At 38.2% G+C, this 20,168-nt stretch overlaps 2 protein-coding genes across 10 annotated transcripts in view; one reads left to right on the forward strand and one right to left on the reverse strand.

Annotated features, from left to right (window-relative positions):
* Window positions 1-1,071: 1,071 nt before the first annotated feature.
* Window positions 1,072-11,388, forward strand: LOC139965481 (malonyl-CoA-acyl carrier protein transacylase, mitochondrial-like). The gene is made up of 5 exons (XM_071967886.1): window positions 1,072-1,304; window positions 5,603-6,292; window positions 8,403-8,490; window positions 9,394-9,611; window positions 10,489-11,388. Exons 2-5 carry the CDS (start codon window positions 5,669-5,671, stop codon window positions 10,873-10,875), a joined length of 1,317 nt encoding a protein of 438 aa, XP_071823987.1. The 5' UTR covers window positions 1,072-1,304; window positions 5,603-5,668; the 3' UTR covers window positions 10,876-11,388.
* A 4,149-nt stretch (window positions 11,389-15,537) lies between these two features.
* Window positions 15,538-20,168, reverse strand: part of LOC139965472 (uncharacterized) — a 49,627-nt gene continuing 44,996 nt past the window's right edge. For 8 of the 9 annotated variants that reach the window (XM_071967852.1, XM_071967853.1, XM_071967855.1 and 5 more), the window contains 6 exons: window positions 19,889-19,984; window positions 18,563-18,703; window positions 18,023-18,215; window positions 17,507-17,627; window positions 16,578-16,968; window positions 15,538-16,244 (listed from right to left, as the gene is read on the reverse strand). In XM_071967852.1, the coding sequence (XP_071823953.1) occupies window positions 15,657-16,244; window positions 16,578-16,968; window positions 17,507-17,627; window positions 18,023-18,215; window positions 18,563-18,703; window positions 19,889-19,984 (1,530 nt within the window). In that variant the 3' untranslated portion in view covers window positions 15,538-15,656. The remainder of the gene's footprint in view (window positions 16,245-16,577; window positions 16,969-17,506; window positions 17,628-18,022; window positions 18,216-18,562; window positions 18,704-19,888; window positions 19,985-20,168) is intronic. The other variant, XM_071967854.1, reaches the window with a different exon arrangement.

Genomic DNA, 20,168 nt, shown 5'->3' on the forward strand with positions numbered 1-20,168 from the left:
TCGCACGTTAACTAAATTTAATCTCACGAGATTGTCTTTATATGGCGCACACTTTCGAGCCTGCCCATCGCACGGCAGCAGAAGTTAATCTATTGAAATGATGTATAAGTGCTAAGTAGCGATTTAGTAATCGATTTAGTAATGTACTTGAAAATGGAAAATATCTTGGACTTGACGTGACGGTTCCAAGGCGTGCTGCATGGATTAAAGCCTAAGGCTTTTTGATACTATGTTGTTACACTCACTACAGAAGTAATGATTTAATGGTCGTTTAAATTGGTCAAGCACTCTTTGGACCGGGCAATACCCATTACGACACTATTGTACAAAGTCCTTAGAGTTCTTGTTAACCATCGGTTTGGTGATCCAAGGCGTGCTGCATGGGTTAGGGCCCAAAGCTTTTTCATTGTGACATTTTACTCATTCAAGAAGTAATGATTTCATGGTCATTTTAAGGTCATTTTAATTTGTCAGGCACTCTTTGGACCGGGCAAGACGCATTACGGGTACTGTTCTACAATGTCCTCAGAGTTCATTTTAACTACCGGTTTGGTGATACAAGGCGTGCTGGTTTTGATTAGGGCCCAAAGCTTTTTCGTTGTCCCATTTTACTCATTCAAGAAGTAATGATTTGATCGTCATTTTAACTGGTCAAGTACTCTTTGGACCGGGCAAGACGCATTATGGTACACTTCTACAATGTGTTAAGATTTCATATGACCCATTGGTAAGGTGGTCCAAGGCGTGCTAGTCTTGATTAGGGCCTAAAGTAATTTTTTTGCATTAATTTAAAATCTGATGAAGTACTAGTCATTTTAGTTGGTCAAACTATTTGGACCGGGCAAGATGCACTATGGTACCCTTTTACATAGTCAGTAGAGTTCATATGACCCACGGGCCATAGATAAACCTCTTTCCACGACCAAATGTTGAACATCTTGTAAGAAAGCTTTTGTCTTGCCAGAGGTGTTACGTCGATACCATTGTCGAATACGTAACTGAATATGTAGCTCAGTTACTCATTCGCGAATATCGAACGAGGAACGGGGAATAAGCATCTAACTTCACACCGGTTACTCATGATAACTTCGTATAACAGCGCATTTATTACATTGGTGGTCGGTATTCGGTGCTTAAATAAAGCCGGGTTATTCAAGAAAAATGAAGTGCGGACACTAAGGACAACGGAAGAATGAGTCCGTTTGCGACATTTTGAATGTCGCCAACCTACAGTAACAAACTTTCGTGCCAGTCTACATAGGCCACACATGCGGCGTGTTACCACTGGCTGAAGTCCAAGAGAAGTAGGCCTAAGTTAGGTCCTAGTAGTAGTAATACTAATAGTATTAGGGAAACTAACTAACGTTGTACGAAAATAATTACATTTATTTACTTCAGGTAGAGCATAGGTTGCATGGTGGGTACAATTATGATATAACATATTACCCTTTGTTTTAATGACAAAGCACATTAGGAATGTTCTAGAAAGAATATTTTGGCAACATTCCTTGGTTATTTATTTTGGACACAAACATAAAACAATGTTGGCAACTGATACGTACTAGGTCTAGGCCCTAAATTTTTTTAGTGATAAATTGGAATCATACTGTACACAGTGTTCGATTTTTCCGGTATCGCATCGCAAAATGCGATCCAAAACGACAAACTTGCGAGACGTTTCCAAATCAGCATCGCACATTGTGCCGATTTGTGCGATACAAATTCCTAGTCAGATTTGGGAGCAAACACTCAAACCTTAACTTACGAACTGTCGATTACAATGTAGAAGTTATAATTTATTGAGTTTATACTCAATGTACAACTTATTCACTTGACCGTATAGCGAAAAAAAAAAAATGAAAAAATAATATCCTACCATAGTTAGGTTTTAAGCAAAATAGCCTAACCACCTCGGCGGTTACAGATCTCACCTAACTAAAAGGTTCCCTGGCAACGTGCCAAAAAATGTTAACAGACAGGTGTTACACAGGGGATGAGCTCACAGTTGTTGGGAAGGTACCTGGGCAAATTCGCAGCACATGTACCGTGGTACAGTAGTTGGGTATATTGTTAAACACTGCAGTTGTAAAAATGTACGCATAGTGCACGCTATTCATTGTTAGGCAGTCTAGAAACGGGGCTTTGCTGAACGTTGTTTGTTTCATAATATCGGAAGTTTTGTAAGTTGCACTTTTTAAAGATTGAAAGACAGATTAAATCTCTTTTCATTTTATAACATAATACAGGTGCGTATTCAGGGGGGGGCGTTGGGGGCGCGCGCCCCCCGGGTAAGAAAGAGAGAAGAGAAAAAAAAGGAAAAAAAGAGGGGAAAAAGAGGAGGAGGAGAGGAAGGAAGGGAAAAGAAAAAGAAGAAAGAGAGAAAAAGGAGAAAAAGAGGGAGTAAAAGCAAAACGCGAAGACACCGGGAAGAGAAAGAAGAACAGTGACATCATTACAGCGCTGAAGGGTAGCCAGTGACGGATCAACGATTTCGTAAAAGTGTGACTCACCCTACCCCTTACACCGACAACTCCATTTGTTGACGTTTCCATTTTCCTCTCTCATTAATGATCTATATATATACTATATATGGTCTATCATAACGCGTGTGTAGAATTGTGCTATGAAACCAACTGTGGCTGGTCTCGAACTCGACCGTGTCGTCGGGGAACATGACGCATTTTGGGATGGGGGCGACCGCCCGCCCCCCCCCCCCCATTCAGCATTTTTTTAAATGATATCGCTAAGTAATTTCAAAATAGAAAGTGCTTACAGGCAACTTACAAGGCCTGGGAAGTGTCATTTCCAGCGATCTGGGAGACATTTTCGGTCAAAATTTGCTTGTACGCTTCGCACCAACTTATGGTGGCGCTACGCTTAGATAATTTGCCTACAGGCTTCGCCCCTCCCTTGGCAAATTCCTCGCTACGCGCCTGTTCGAATTTGTAACGCAAACAGCAGATATCACATCATATCAGTGAGCATGAAAATGGCGTTCCAGGATGAAAAGCCTCAAAACTGTCCGACTTGCCTGAAAAAATAACCAAAAATTTTCGCTACGCGCTTCGCGCGCGCTCAACGTGTTCATGTCAATATCATATAAGCAAGCATCGGTTATTACATCGCATGCCATCATGTACCGTACGGTCCGTTAAAATTGCGCAGTATACCGCGGGATGCTAATGTAAACAACGACATGTCTCATGTAGATGTATAAAAAGCATGGAGGTCCAATTATGTCAAAACTCTCTTTTACATTAGTAATGGCGAATTAGGGCCTGCACCCCCGCCGCGCAGTGGCGGAGCGTCCATATGGTCAGGGGGGCGGATGCCCCCCTGACGGACTCAAATGGACTGCTGGCGCCTTTTTCAGCTCTTTACCACTTTTTACTTATTCTAGATTATTGACTTTTTCATTGCGCTCTCATCTACTTATTGACATTTGTCACATTTTGTTGGTGTAATTTGGCGATGACACCTTATTCTTCGTTTATCTGCAAATTAGCCAGGCCCGGAAAGGGTCATTTCCGGCGATCTAGGGAGTATCTTTACTCAAAAATTTTCTGTACGCTACGCGCCAACCAGTGGTGGCGCTCCGCTTAGATAGTGTCGAAAGTGCCCCTTCAGACTATTCTCGCCACTCCTGACCAATACCCCTAGCTCCGCCACTGCCGCCGCGCCTCCTACGCCTATGTGTGTAGTGTTCGGTTTCGGAAATATCTGCTATTTTTTCATTTCCTTCAACCAAGTTTTATAATAGCCGTTATAACAGGTTTTAATATTTCTACACCAATAAATTAACTGTGTCTGAATTTTCGAAAATTTCTGACCAACATTCTACATCACACTTCCCTCTACTCGTGCGATTTTGACCGGTCTGTTAGGGGTTGGGGAAGTTTTTTCTATATTGGTTGTCCATAGATGAAATTTTGTACAACATTATGGGTATGTTTTGAAGTGAGTTTATTCACGAGAAATGTGAATTTTCAAATTCTGAACAAATATGGGGCTTAAAACCTTGAAAAGTGGGGCTGACGGGTATTGTGGGCCGCGACGTAGAATCACCTTCAAAAGCAAAGAACCACAGGAGATGCGATCAGGTCGAACATGATGTGTGCCGGGTTGACAATCTTCAAAAAGGTTATGGATGGAAAAAAAAAACTATTAGGAAATACTTGGTTCTCAGGCAAAAAGTGTACATCTGGTTGGTCATTTCAAGCCCGAGAAGTGCCGTTTCCGGTGATCTGGGGGGTTTCAAAACAAGAAATTTTCTTGTTCGCTGCGCGCCAACCGATGGTGGCGCTCCGCTTAGATAGTAATTCGCACCCCCCGGGTTTGAAAATCCTGGATACGCGCCTGATAATATAGCTACTTTAACTTGTCACTTTAAATTTTTTATCAGTTTCGGGACAATTTAAATAAAAAAAGTTGTCAGTAGTTTGCATCCTCAACTGCGAATTTTTTCATCGCCAGACATCGCAAAAAATGACAACAATTTTTGGGGGCTTTCGCCCCCAGGATCCCCACGAGGGGTTCTACCCCATGACCCCACCATAGCCCTAAGACGGGCCCCTGGACACCACGCCTTTATGCTCGCACGTTACGCGTGCTAGGCAGGCGAACACCGGCGGGAAATCGGCAGTGTGTTCGCGGGAAATTGAACAAGGTTTTCCAACACTGCTGAACTTTGCAGTTACTGTATGCATCATGTTCAAGGTTTTCACGTAGGCCTTTGAGGAAATGAATGGTTAGTACAGTGTATATATGCTGCACTAATGCTGTGTGTAGGCCAAGGTTCACGAAGGTCATTGGTTATATTCGCGCGCCGTAGACGTGTTTTTAGATGTTACGGAGAGTCAGGTTTCCATGGATATTAATCGAAAATGAATCTGGGTTTAACTGACGCTAAAGATCGTCTTGGGCAGATTAACAAATCATTGCAAGTATAAAAAAGTACAGGTAGCTCTGCTGTTAAAAAGAAAAGTTCAGTATCGGTTTGCTGTTATCGGCAATTAGGCAAACTTTTACCGATACCGATATGCTGCCGATATTGCAAATATCGGCCGATACCGATATTGAAAACGATTATCGTAGCAACACTAGTATAAATAATAATAATAAACAAACATTTTCTAGTTAATACATTGATCGCCAACATTTGGTCCGTTTTGTGGTAATTTCAAAACTGCTATTCAATATTGGGGAACTGCTATGCAACAAAAATATTGTATAGCAATTGTCGAAATTTGTTGCTATGCAATTTTTTGGCCATAAGTCGAACACTGACTGTACATACCTAGGGCTAATAAGTATGTTAGATATTTATTTCTGTTCAAAATCCAGGGAAACTTGCAAGTACACTTCTAATGTGGGCACGGTACCTGGACCTATGGTCAGCTTTAACACTGTAATCAGGGGCGGCGATTATTATCTCTTGTTTTCTATTTATAGCCACACAAAAAACTATGCCTCCAAATATTGGGGGGGGGGGGGATATTAGGTACTACATCCCCCCGCCTAAAATAATGGGCTCTCTAGTGGATAAGCAGTCTTCTAATTAATGTCAGTTTTATTCTATTTTGATTTCAATTTATATTTGTAGGAATTGCTAGCCGCTATCGACACAGTCCGTACAAAGAAATGTTATTCCTACTGCTGAGTTGTGACAATGGCTCTACCTGTATGCAGGAACTGTCACCTAAAGCTAGAGAGATACAGACTTGGTATAAGTCTGGTGAAATCTACATCAACAACTCTAGTGGGACAGCTGGTTCCATCATCAAACAGCATAAATCAGTTAAAACAATGTCCACCTTTGAGTAGAATGCTCCTGCAATGGAGATGTTATTCAGGTCAGCAAGGAGAAGGAGGAGACTTCTTGTATAGAGGACAGGAAAAGAGTAGAACAAAACTACTTGCTCTGATGGAGGAGACAGATAAATCAGCATTGCAACTTGAGAAAGAAATCTTGGAGTTTGATGGATTGTCTAAAGAAAGTATAGCAGAATTGACTACGGAGAAACCGAGACGTGAGAAAATCGATCCCTCTCTTACTTCGGTCCTTCTCTCTCCAGGACAGGGGAGCCAATATGTTGGTATGTGTGAGGGGTTCTTGAAGTACCCTAATGTGCAGGATATGTTTGAAGTTGCCTCAGAGATATTACAGTATGATTTGAAACGACTTTGTACCAATGGTTCCAAAGAAGACCTGGATCAGACTATTTTCTGCCAATCTGCTGTCTTCTTGACATCATTGGCTGCGGTTGAGAAGCTAAGAGAAGAAAATCCAAAGGTCTGTAGTAAGTGCCTATTAATATTGTTTAGCATAAGGTTTTAGTCATATACAGCAGAGATAGTCCACCGTTTACTGTACTGCGTGTACTGCACATTCTTCGTTACTTTTTGATTGACCTGGAGAGGGAAGCAAAATTGGAATGAGTGTAAGGCATATTTTTGATAGTTCTAGGTATAAGTTGGTAATGGTAGGCTAAGCCGGGCCTTAAACTAGTAATGTTAACCAAGCGTAAACATGAAAGTCTTCCTAAATAGTTTACAAAAGCGGATATTTCATTATAAATTCTTCTTTATTAACTCTTGGTACAGTATAAACTCAACGATTAATACAACAGTAACTTTGGAGGGTTTAAATACACTAGCATAAATGCTGAGTATAATTATAAATTACGGAGCCCTCTGTTGTACGTCTGTACCCTTCGGAAGACAAACTATACTCCCTGATAGGTCTGTGGCTTTGGGAGACAAACTTAAACCCCTGACTCTAAAATAACAACTTACAACGTCAAGCACAGGGCACACGCTTTGCACTTGGACCTGATTGGTCTAAACTAGCTCTGACCTCTCACCCCAACTCTTGATTCAAGGTGACTGCCAACCCGATATGCAGATGGGCACATGCAAATGAGCACTCAACCAGTTTGAACCGGTTTGGCTGTCTTCCATCCCCACATCTGTACACGCTTCTATTAGCTTTGATACATAGCCCACATAACCACCAAAACATGAGCCATGTGTGACGTCATTATAACAACATCTTCAGTGAACAATATATGTCAACACAAACTAGAATATGCTTCACGTTAGTATTCTAACTGTAATAGACTTAATCAGCTCAGATAGAGTGTGACGTGTCACATGAATTGACCTGTGACTGAGAAACTTATAACTTGTGTTGACCTGAGACTTTTGTGTTGGTATGAACTTTGCTGTGTATCTGTACAATGAATTGGTTTCTCAGTCAAACCACCAGTCACGTTTTGTATCCTCAATCTACTTACAGTATATCTTCTTATTTCTAAAGATTATGCTACGTGAAAACTGAAAAGTAGTCTTAACATTTTGTGGAATTGACCTCCAAAATCTTGGGAACAGTCACAGACAATGTTCAGAGATGTGTTTGAAAAGTTCTATTGACCCTTTGGTTTTGATTTATCTGTAAAACCACTAGGGGTTCCCTAATTGTTATAAACCATAGGACTTGTAAGTAGTTTTCATTATGTTAGTCACACAGTATTGGTACACTATGGACCAATGTTTTGATTCTGATATCATTAATAGAAATCTCCTAACATCTGAATCATTGCTCTGTCAAATTTTGAGTGAGACTATTGATAAAATTGGGAATGCAGAATTCTGAAAAGTGGACAAAACTGTGTACAAAAGGCATATTTTAACCTCACATGCCATTTACACCTCATGCTGTAGACTTGTACTGTACATTTCCATCCCTTGCTCTTCTCTCACACCCACCCCGGGACCTCTTCCTTTCCTCTTTCCTCTCCCTTTCCTCTTTTGTAGGACGAGGACAGCTATTAAATATAAAACTCTTCTAATCAAGAAATGAATCAAATCAGGATTTACTGTATTTTCTTCATTTCCCAAAACACTGTTCTGCCTTCTTTCACAGTACTGTGCAAAATGTCATTTACGTACACTATGCAGAAACGTTAATAGATTATTTGATCAACAGACTCAATACAAAAGGGTTTGGTTTGACTTATGGAGCACACCTTTCGCATTACATTTATGTCTAATAGTGTATGTGACAGGTAAACAGTATTTTACGTGATCTTATAATCAAGTCTATCTTGAAATTGGCAAGGACATAGATACACCTATGGATGTTTAAATTTCCAGAGATTCCTAACAATATTGAATAATATTCTGTGCTGTGCAATGTAACTTACATTACATTTAGGATAACTTCTTGAAAGTCTGTGTCGAAAATTACGTAGGAGTTTAGTGCACTTAGTAATTCAGGTAGATCAAATGAAGTGTTTTGTAAGTGTCTCATAAGCTGTCCGTTATTACCAAGTTTATGATGTTTATGATACACTTAGTTAATTACCAGACAACAAATGACTTTCTCTCTTTTCTAAATACAGGCCATTGAGAATTGTGTAGCAGCTGCTGGGTTTAGCGTGGGAGAGTTTGCTGCTCTGGTATTTGCTGGTGCCTTGTCATTTGAAGATGGTGTGTGGTAACTTTCAGTTTCACAGATCTAGAGGTGTGGACATTATTAAAACCTGTATTTTGACTAAAATTTGCCACAATCTTGTAAAAGTAGGATTGACATCATACATATATATATGCACATTGGTGTGTACAAGACTCTTATTGTTTTTTGGACTAGCTTATAAAAGATACAGTATTAACTCCACAATCAAAAGTTGAATGAACCTCATACTTTGATTCAATTGGGTGTGTACATGAATCCTTTTCTTTAATGTTGAGGTCATAGATCAGCTTAGGTCAGTGGAGTTCACAGTCGCAAAAAAAATTGCCAGCACGATGACTTTAAAGTAAAAAGTGGATTAACTTCATACTATTAAATGACTGCTCGATTATTTAGAAATTAAAAAAGAAAAGTCATGATGTGTTTGGCATCTGATAGCTTTGTAGCCCCTTTCATCATATGTCCTCTCCTTTAGTACTGTCCTAAGTACTTTTTTATTATTAACCATAACCAACTAATATCTAACAGCAATCTGAAATCTACAACTGTATTAGGCCCACGACCCAGGATCTTCCATGAGGACTGAGCCATGACCCATCAGATCACTGCACTCTCAGAATCGACACTCAGGATGTATGAATGCTAGCTTGTATTAACGATTTGATGAACATTACAAAATATTATTTCATCAATGTCGGACAGCAAGCTCCGAGAGGTAGACATACTTTCGGCTGTCAGGAAAAAAGCCCATTACGCACAGGAAATTTCTTGGCAACCCACTGTTGGGTTGGGCCATAGATATAGTTTCTGGACTGTCGCTATAAAAAACTGGGCTAATTACAGAGATATTCCTTGAGAACCAAGGACCACCAAGGGAAAAATGAAACTTTCATTTCAATTTACTACATTTCTATCCACAGCTGTCTTTCTCATTCAAGTTCGGGCAGAAGCGATGCAAAGAGCATCAGAAATGGTAAAGACGGGAATGCTATCTGTTGTCGGCAGAGACCAGGCACGATACAATTACATCTGCAAGGAGGCGGCCACATACTGCCAGAACCATGGGATAGAGGGCGCCATGTGCTCTGTAGCTAACTACTTGTATCCAGATGCCAGGGTACTAGCTGGCAATGTTGAGGTTAAACATGTTTGAAATAGTTTGCATAAATTGCATTTGGCAACAATTTTTTTAATTTAGAGAGAGAATTTACATAAGTAATGAACAATTTATGATGTTGATGTGATGAACAAATTGTGATTGTTATTTGTTCACAATTCTTGACAATTTCATGAATGCTTTTGGAATCAAACTAACTTTATAGGATGTGAGTTATCCATATATCCATATATATATCCATATATCCTGTTGTTAACGATTCCCATTTTGATAAGAAAATTGAGTGAAGAATGTAAAACAAAGATGTAAACCAAATTCATCAGTGTGCACTTAAAACAACACACCTGTTTACTTCATGTTCCCATTCTGTTTACAGAACATCAACTTTAAATGTGTTTTTGGCAATGAATGCAAACATGACCAGATATGATTAGTCAAAAAAATAACTTTTCTCTGGACTATCCATTTTACTGCTTCAGAACCAACTCTAGCTGGTGTGAAACCAGTTCTCTACTGATCTTCTAGAATTGAATCATTCAATCTAGTGAATCTTACTAGATAATTCATAAATTTCTTCCAGAAATGACTTTAATGTGTCTTGGTGTTGCACTGAATAACATATTGATCTATATGCGAACAGTGTATAGGGTACTGTAACTTCTTAGGAGTGTCCATTGTAAGGTAATTGTAGTAACATCAGCTGCAGTCTGGACCGACTACTGTAACTCATTTGGTTTTAAACTGGCCTTATTATATATCCTCACATTTATCTGAAGCTAATATTCCCATTTTGTTCGTGTATAGAATCGATGTATAATTATTTTAAAACAAATGTTTAGAACGAATTATTTCATATATTTTAATTCCATTATCTTGGCTCTTCTTTTCTTGTTTAAAGGCCTTGGACTTTATTCAAGAGAGAGCGAAAGACTTTTCTCTACTAACTCTTCGTCTACCTGTGAGCGGAGCGTTTCATACGTCATTCATGGAACCAGCAGAGGAAAAGTTTGGTAAAGCTCTGGAGGAAGTGACATTAGAAGAACCATTAATTCAGGTTTATTCAAACATTGACGGTAAAGTGTACCAGAATCCAAAACACGTCAAAAGTTCACTGAAGAAACAACTAACTCTACCAGTGAAGTGGGAACAAACCATGCACCATATATATGAGAGGGCTAAAGGAGTGCCCTTTCCTCACACATTCGAAGTCGGTCCAGGAAAGCAACTCGGAACAATCTTAAAACGGATAAACAGAAAAGCGTTTGACAGCTACTGCAAAGTTTGAGAATAATCCTACGATTTAGGTAGAAATTACTTCAACGTTGATAAGAGTGACAACGTTGATAAGAGTGACATTTTGTCAACTTTCACTAACACTGAGAAATATAAAGTAACAGAATAATTTGACACCAGATCAGAAGCTGACGACACTCTGCGCTGTGGGATAAAGATATCATAGGCTGTGTGAAGGGTGGATTTGCCTACTATTTAAAATGTGCCTTGGGAGGGGGGGGGCAAGTTGGTGGCAGAGCTGATTTTCTAGCCTGAAATTGGTAAAAGAAAATACATATATGTCTTTATTTCACATTTACATTTCTTCCTCACTTTACAAATAGTCATGATCACATGGTTACTGTGGTTACAATGTATGTGGACAGAGATGCGAGTTGGATCAACTTCGATTTCATTTTTTTGTGCCCAGGTTCTATCATTGATATCTTTCTGAAAAAAGTAACAAAATTGGAGTCCAAATCTGGACAATAGAAAACAACATCAAATAAACACAACAAATGATATACTATACTGCTTTTTTGTTTATTTTTATTTTTGTTTCTACAATATTTTTCTCTCTTTTTGTAATCTTTTTTTTTTGCCCTTTTTCTGTAATGCATTTTTTCCTGAGAGTAAAAAAATTGTCCTTTACACTAGAGAACTGATGCATAAGATTTAAAAAAAATTAAAAAGTCTCAAACAGCCTTGCTGTTCCCATTTGCCTACGCTCCACCTCGACACTGACAAAGAATCAATTTGGTCAATGCCTTTCTCACCAGAGGATACAACAAGTGCCACTGTTTGTTAAAAAGAAGTAGTTATCACATTTCTTGGTTGTTTCATATTATCGTGCAGCACATCATTAACCCTCCCTCCCTCCCAACCTACCCTCCCTCACAATTACTTAAACATGTACCCCATCCGCCCCCAGATTTCCTTCACCCCAGCTATCCTTCCCAACTATCCTATCCCCCCCCCCCCTTTATCAATCAAACTGACCTTTCTTTACACATATTGCAAGCTTACATCACATATCCCTTTATTGGATAGATATATAACAGTATTTCTTGTCAAGATGTCCAATTTGGAGAATGGAATTTCTGATAATCACAAATTTTTCAAACTCTCACATAAGACTTGTATCTACAGTTTCTTTACTTCCATGATTCATTTGTGACATCTGATTCGGTAGAAACATCACATGAAACAATCAAATTAAAATATTTAATTAAATTGGATGACATCACAGCCAGGTGTCAAATACTTTCTCACATTTTCACAGTAGACGTGTTAACTTTATGCGAACCTCAATCCTTCCCCAAGAACTTTTAATAAGAGGGTCTCAACATAGGTCACCATCATAACAAAATGAACAAAAAAAAATTGATGTCCATATCTTTGGTTACTTTAAAGAAAATGCTATTACCAAGCAATTCCCATGGTTTGCCAGTTGCATCGCCATGGTAACATGAGAATAATTATTTGAAGGTTGTACTGTACAACATATTACATTGTAGTACATGCTGGTAATTATACAGTGAATAATATGAATGTATATAGAGCACTGATTTACCAAAATGAAGGAATTTACACAACAAAGTAAAACATAACTTGTAAGCTGAGTTGATAAAGATTCCCATCTAAAACTTAACCAATCATCTCTCAACATATCATGAATCTGTATTCTTTGATTAGGATTTCAACAGATTTAAAATGTTGATACACTGTTACTAACAATGGCAATGTGATCACTGCATGAGGTTTAGCACAGCCACAACAAGACCAAACAATATTCTTGAATAGTTTATACACTGGGCAGTGCACACAATCATTATCGTCCCTTACCATACTGCACACTCACATAACATGTTTTTGAAGAGCGGCATCCGTTTGTTTAACACATGTCAATTGATCTTGTATAAACTTTCTCGTATCTTAACAAAAGGTGGCTGTTATTCCCATCAACTGAAATTAAAAAATACATAGTTTGGCTTCTTTTGTATTTTTTTCTGTCACTCCATTTTCTCCATTCTTTCTCTCTGTTAACTCAAATAATATTCTGTTCCCTAAATATACTGGAATAGTTTGTGATTTTTTTTTTTTTTAATAATTCATTTTCCTATTAATGTTAAATTTCTAGTGCTCAATTCCATGGCAGTGACAACAAGGAGCGACAAAGGGTAAACTGTCAATGATACCAATTTGAATGTACACTGTCCTTCTTAAAGTCATCCAAAGATATGATAATGAAAATAAAAATGTGAGCAAACAAAGTTCTGTATTATAAGAAAATGATACACACTTGTTTGTTTAGTGTGTCCCCCCCTCCCCCCCATAAAAACCTATAATTGAATGCATTTCTGATCATTGTGATTCATGAATATTCAAAAATAACTCAAAGGTTTTAATTGAATTCACTATTAATATCTCAAAATGGAAACAATAATGGTTAGTCAATCCCCCCCCCCCCCCAAAAAAAAATACCAAAAGGGGTAACTCACTAAGATGCAACAATTCCTAATGTCCGGTGGGAATTTTTGTATTTTTTTTTTTTTTTATTTGAGCCACTTTTTGTTCTTTCATTTTATACAGTCTAATGCTGTCAGGCAAAACCAAATAACACTGACTTTTTTTTAGTTTTTACTTCACAGTTACAACTGGTATTTTCTCTTTTTATGTTTTCATAATAATATAAAGAACAAAAATTAAATGTTATACTGCATTATATGTCATAGGTTTTAGCAACTACTATATTTTAATCTTTGCCATCCCAAATTCTCTCTATGAATGCCATGGCATTGCCTCAATTCCTTATACTTTTTTTTAAATTTGATCACTGGAGAATAATCACATGAGTCCTAATGCTATAAGATGCTCCTGAATGCCTACCCCCCCCCCCAAATCTTCTATACTTCTGGTTGATCTTACTTATATCAAATAGTAACAAACAAAATACATTTTTTTTCTCAACAATATAACAATTATATTATGAGTTTCTCCTACTCAAGCTCTTCCAATTATTCTGTTTAATTTTTTTTTTATCTTTCTGAAGTCAATTACATGATCTAATATGACCCTGTTACTATGAATTTCCATTTCACAAGTTATTTAAGTACTACCCTTTTTGAATTGGTCTATAAAGTTTGCTGCTGTTAATGGATTAATTTGATCACTAATTTCCTCCAACCTCCACCCATGTCTACCCACCCCCCTTCTCCCACTCCCCACGTCTCCCAAAGACACACATATCCCCAAAACACACATATCCACAGCACAAGACCACGTCCTGTACATCGTGAAACAAATAAGAAACAATATTTATGTTTCATGGGTTTTGAAATTCATGAAAAGTATAGGGCAGCGAGGGAGAATCTTGATTACCTGTAACGACTTGACCAGCAACATGCTACCAAGAAGATATCTAGTTGCAACTGCTAACGACAGATTAAAGGACCTCTTTGCCACCCACCTACCCTTTCCCATATCACTCAAACTAACCTTACTATAGTAAACCAATGTGTTTCCAACCATTACCACATCTTCTCAATTTAATCTTTGTATATTTTATATCCCTTCACTTTTTTGGCTATTTTATGTATATAGTTTTTGGGCCAATAGCCACAATTTTAAAATGTTTATCAGTCCTTTCTTAAACACCAGACACAAATCAGCATAACTCCCAAAGTAAGAAAGTCCTATAAAAATGAAGAAAAAAATTATAGCTTGGCACCTTCACTACCTAACAACTGATTAATGCACCAAAATCCAACCTGCAACAGATTATCACGCAACAACCCTCCTATCAAATTCACCTTCGTCGAAATGGCGAATACAAGAACAGTTTGAAGAAATGGAGACCAACTCTGCTTTACAATTTCAGAAACAATATGTGCCTCTTGCCCACCTTCCTTGGTTACTTCACAATTATTGCTCTAGGTAACAGATAAAATTTTATTCTCAAAGCCATAAAAAATGTCACAAAAATAAACTGTTAGAACTAACTTCCACTAATCTTGTCAAAACCAAGTCTTTACTAAAAGAAAGTGAACTCCTGCATAATAATAATATAATATCTTTCCTACTTCTCTGTGATCTTCCTGTACAAGTCGTTTGCTGTCAAATTGTTTTTTCTTTTCTTTTTTTCTAGCATTTTTTTTTTGGGTGGGGGCGGTGGGGTGTCTTTAAGTATTGTATTCATTTTTATCTTTTTTAGTTGTTTTTGCTTTGATATCAACACTACAAACTTTCTATCATCTTGCTTTTTCTCCTGTCACAATATGACAACATTAATAATATTTTTTTATGCTTTTGAATATGCTTTATATTCTCTTCCTAGGTGAGCAAAAAACCAACAAAATATGGTTTCTCTGTCACTGCATAGTTAAAAAAAAAATCATCGAGAGAAAAAGATTTGATATAAACAATAATTGCATTGTTGACAAGGCTGACAGTGTGAAAGTAGACGTGTTTGATTACTATCCGCTTCACTTTGAGATTAGCAACACATTTACACTGAATAAACGGACTCTCTTTGAGTGAATTTCAGATTGGAGTCACGGTAAACACTTTTAATTGCTCATTTCAGTACATCCACTTACATCACAAACTAACAGCAATACTTTTTTATCTCTCTCCTTAATCAAAGCACAGCTGATTTTCTAGATTACTTCTAAAGTCTTGTCTGTTTATCAATTTCACAGTCTTCTTTGTTGGTTTTCTTGTCCCCCAATCAATCTTGTCGCTTTCATAAATTAAACCGAGATAATACAGGCACTTTTTGTCTCATCTTTTGACTCAGTTCTTTGCCCCTCTCTTAGAGTTATCCTTTTTATGCTTCTTCTTTAATCTTTTGTTAACAGAGTTACTATTTTGACTGCCATTGTTATTATTGTCTCCGCCACTGCTGCCACTCTGGGTTGAGTTGCCACCGCTATTGTGGCGGAATTTGCCATGCTGGTTGGTATAATTCTTGCTTCTATAAGTCTTTGATACCACTGGCTGTAAAGACGAAGAGGTCCCTCCTGGAGAATTTCGGGAGTTTCCCTTCGGCAGAGACGTTTGAATTTCAGACTTGTTATTGGATGAGACGGTGACCTCAATATGAGGCGTGACTACTTGCCGCTCCTTGGCGGTCTGCTTGCTGAGCGAGTTCCCTGCGTTACCACGAACAGAGTTAGAAGTATGATTGCACCGTTTGCCGAATTTTGATTGTTTGTGATACGTCTGCCCATGGGAGACTGGTTTCTTAATTTCCTGTGTCCAGGCTTTGTCAGTACTAGTTTCAGGTTCAACACTAGGGACAGTCTCCCTTTTAGAGGGTCCTTGGACAGACTCGATGGTGTCCTTGGAAGAACCAGAAGTTTGTGAAGACATTTCTGATTCCTAGAAAATTACAAAAGGGAAAACAAAATGATTTTATCTGATTCAGATTTGAAGGCACATTATATGACAGACAAAAAGTGCCAAAAGTGCAAGACAGTACCCCCAACCCACCCTTCCCCCATCGCAAATAGGTATTTCAAAGAGAATCACTTAATTTTTTAACAAATAATCATTCATTATGGATGCAAGGACAGACAAAAAAGGACACCAGAGTGTAAGAAGAAATATTATAATATCCTGTAAAATGTTTCCAGATGTTTTTGAACCTGTCTTTTTTTCTTTTCAGTATTTGAGAGGAGTGGATTAAATTGCAATATTGAGCAGACAACTTACAGAATCACTGGAACTAGACACAATTTCACCAGAGGAAGAAGAAGATATAGACGTGATTTTGTTGTTGATGACATCGTTGGAGTTGGACATATTGGTGGCAGCAGTTTGGTTCATTGCACTTTTTTTGTTGACCTCTTGGCAAGATCCTGTCTCTTGGCTATTTCTCTGAGAACTGTCAGCAAGGATGATGGTTGTAGCATTCACAGGGCGGATTGGCTGTGCTATCCTCAAGGCTGTGTCCGGTAAACAGAAGGCATCTGGTTGAGGTATATTACAATGTATGGAAAACTTGTGTGGATACATAGCCATTGCTTTCCGGGCCCAATTTTGCTGGACCCATAACCTATGGTCCATCACTTCGTCTGTTACCCTTATAATGCGACCGAGGATGCTGTGTGGAGCAAAACCAAAAGGAAAAGGAACAAATAAATCTAGGGGACAATCTGAGTGGAAATGACTGTAATGTTGCTTAATGAAATATTTACACTGTACCTCTGTAGGCAACCTAGTGTGATCTAGGTTAAGGATCAACACTTTTTTGTTTAGATGTAAACATATCTCAATCGATGATCTTTTCTTACTGCATATGACAATCAGTATTGGTTTCCCTTTGTTGGTAGAATACCTTTTGACAGTAAATTTTCAAAACAACGAGTTAATGTAACTTTCAGTCAAATTGTGTACCGCTATACTTTGGTAAGGTTATAAAAAAGTCTTTTCCAGCTTCATTTGGGCCTGACTGTTTGACAAAAGAAATATACCCTGATAAGTATAATATGCTATAACTTGACAGATAGATCAAACGTAATGTAGGGGGAGGAGGGGGGGGGGCTGAAATACATGGAAGCTTTACCCGATATTTTCTAGGAGAAGTTTTTTGGAGTAAAGGCAAAAGAAAAAAGGAGACAAAATTCTGGCATTTCACTGACCTATGACCATTAGTTTCTTGGTCTATGTGAGGTAAAACAGCTTGGGTGAGCACTTGGTAGGCATAATGGAATGCTTTCCTCACTTCCATGAATCCAAAAGAGTTCCTGCCAAGATCAACTCCTGCCAACAATAGAGAAATGTTAAAATGGAATAATAGCTTAATCTGAGCAGATCTTCATTATATTCACTGCCATGTATTAAAGGTAAAAATATGTTTGTGTTTTATACTGTTCTTTTAATCACTGAAACATCTCCCCTCCCACTGCCCCCTCCACCCCCAGCCCCCATCACATGTGTGTATATACAGTATTTGATAACACAAAGTAAAATAAAGTATAATAAAGCAAAACTCAGAAGCCTTAAAGAAGAAAACTTTTCATTTTATAATGCAAAGGAATATTTATGACATATCCCAAATTGAATGAGAAGTTGACAATATTCTGAATATTTCTACTTTGATACCATAAAATTTGCACTTTTAGTGAAAAAAAAGGGGGAGTGTAAATTGGACTTACCATTATTGAGTGGATCCTTTAAACAGAGTAGGCTAAAGCGGTCGGTCATAAAAGAGGCATCCTCTTTGGGAAAGTAGCTACCGCCATTTTCGACAGTAATTCCTGTTTTGAAATAGTTGAAGTTGACGCCATACAGCTCAAAGAATTCAATCAAAAAAACGCCATAATTGACTGGTTCTGGGGGAACATGTAACTGCAGAGAAAGAGGAGAAAACTTCTCAATTAAAAACAAAAGATTATTGGAACAAGTCTGAGCTAAACAAAAAATCCCACCCAACTTAGACCAGAAAGCCCAAATTAGAAAAGGCAGCTTTCTGCTATATAACCTGAAATATATGTCTATAACCACAAACAGAGGTGGAATTCTTTCCTCATTAGAGGTGCAGTAATGTGGTTGTGGTTGTCATAAACTAGAAGAGCTTCCTCAACTGTGGCAGGACAGAGCTAAGAAGGTAATCACATCACTCAAGAAAATGGCTTAAGTGATGGTGCTACGGTTGTGACTATCTCATACTCACTATAATCTGCTAGAAATGTTACCTGTAGGAAGCTGACAATCATCAGGATGAGGCCATAGGAACTGATGCCACCAGTCCAGACTTCGTTTAAGTCTCTCTGAAGTAGAAACTGCTTCAAGACAAACACCAATTGTGGGAGGGTGGGAAACTGAGAGATAAAGTTCTGAGAAAGAACAAAAGGAGAATTTCAGTTTTGATTAGTATTTCCTTTGTACTTTTATCAAAAATATTCCCCTTTGTGATGTGAAACCTCTCCTAAAATTGTCATGTGCTCCAGTGTACACACACAATGTTATTGCTAATAAGTTATCAAAACCAACCTTTGGCCCCTCATAACTTGAAAACCGGGTGCGCGATTGACACCGGAGTTGGTTTCCTCTATAGAGCACAAAGAGCTTTATCAGTATCAAAATAATGACAACCTTTTTTGTTTTGCCCCGTATCTCCTTAAATGAGCATATTTTTCAAAATTTGACCTTTTGACCTTACTGTCAGATGTAGTTTTACACGCTGATTCCAGAAACAACATGACAAGTCTGTACAACGATCCTAACTGTACTTATTAAAAAAACAAAACCTAGACCTCTGATAACTTCACACACGAAGGTCACACAGGGGTCAACCATGGACAATTTTGATCGGAAGGTATCTTTGAGATCTGATTATGGCCCGGAAAATTCAAATAACCAAAGAAACTGATACAGGTCACCGGAGGTCAACCTGAAGTCAAAGGTCACCTAGATTACTGGGTTACAATAGCATAACTCCCAACCTTGACGGACATTTTGTTCTCAAGTTATTGCAAGAATACTAGTTTTTGACCCCTAATTGACCTTTGTTGACCTTGGATCACATGACCGTTACGTTTGGAAATGATCCCTTACCCCATTCACAACTATTCCCAAAATATCAACCATGTCAGACCCTGTCAATGGGAGTTACTGCTGTGTTTATTATTTTGGTTTTTGGCCTCTTACTGACCTTTGGTGACCTTCACAGGCACCAAAAACAATAGGGATCTTCCTCTCACTATGAGTTATCCACCCACCAAGTTTGATCATGATACATCATTTCCTTATTGAGATATCGTGTACACAAGCCAAGCATCACACACACACACACACATACACCCAGTTGAATGCATAGGTTCCTTGCTTTCCAAAAAGCAAGGAACCAAAAATTACTTACCTCTATTCTAAATTACACCAATGTCACTCCATCCCCCATCAATTCCACAACTTTACTGTCACTGGTCATTAACGAAACCTACTTTGTAATTCTCTTCTTTTTGGAACAGTTTTTAAAATGTGGCACAGCAAACTACATTCAACTGTTTCATATAGCTCACCTCAATAAGTTTGGCACATTCTGTGGTGGTTGTTACATTAAAGCTGATATCAACCCGAATCTGAGTGAAGGCATCTGTCAGTTTCACGATGGGCACCTTTATAGAAAAAAATATATATTGAAATAACCCAAACGCAGATAATAATTTATGACTTCATCTGATTGGGAAATGTGTACCCCCTTTTGTTTTTACAAAGAAATGAGTTGGGCTTAAGGTAGTGAGTTAACTATAAAACTCTGACATTGCTCATGGCAGAAATGTTGGCATCTCTCCTGTGGCC

The sequence above is a fragment of the Apostichopus japonicus genome, chromosome 3, assembly GCF_037975245.1.
Source record: "Apostichopus japonicus isolate 1M-3 chromosome 3, ASM3797524v1, whole genome shotgun sequence".
Taxonomy (NCBI): Eukaryota; Metazoa; Echinodermata; class Holothuroidea; order Aspidochirotida; family Stichopodidae; genus Apostichopus; species Apostichopus japonicus.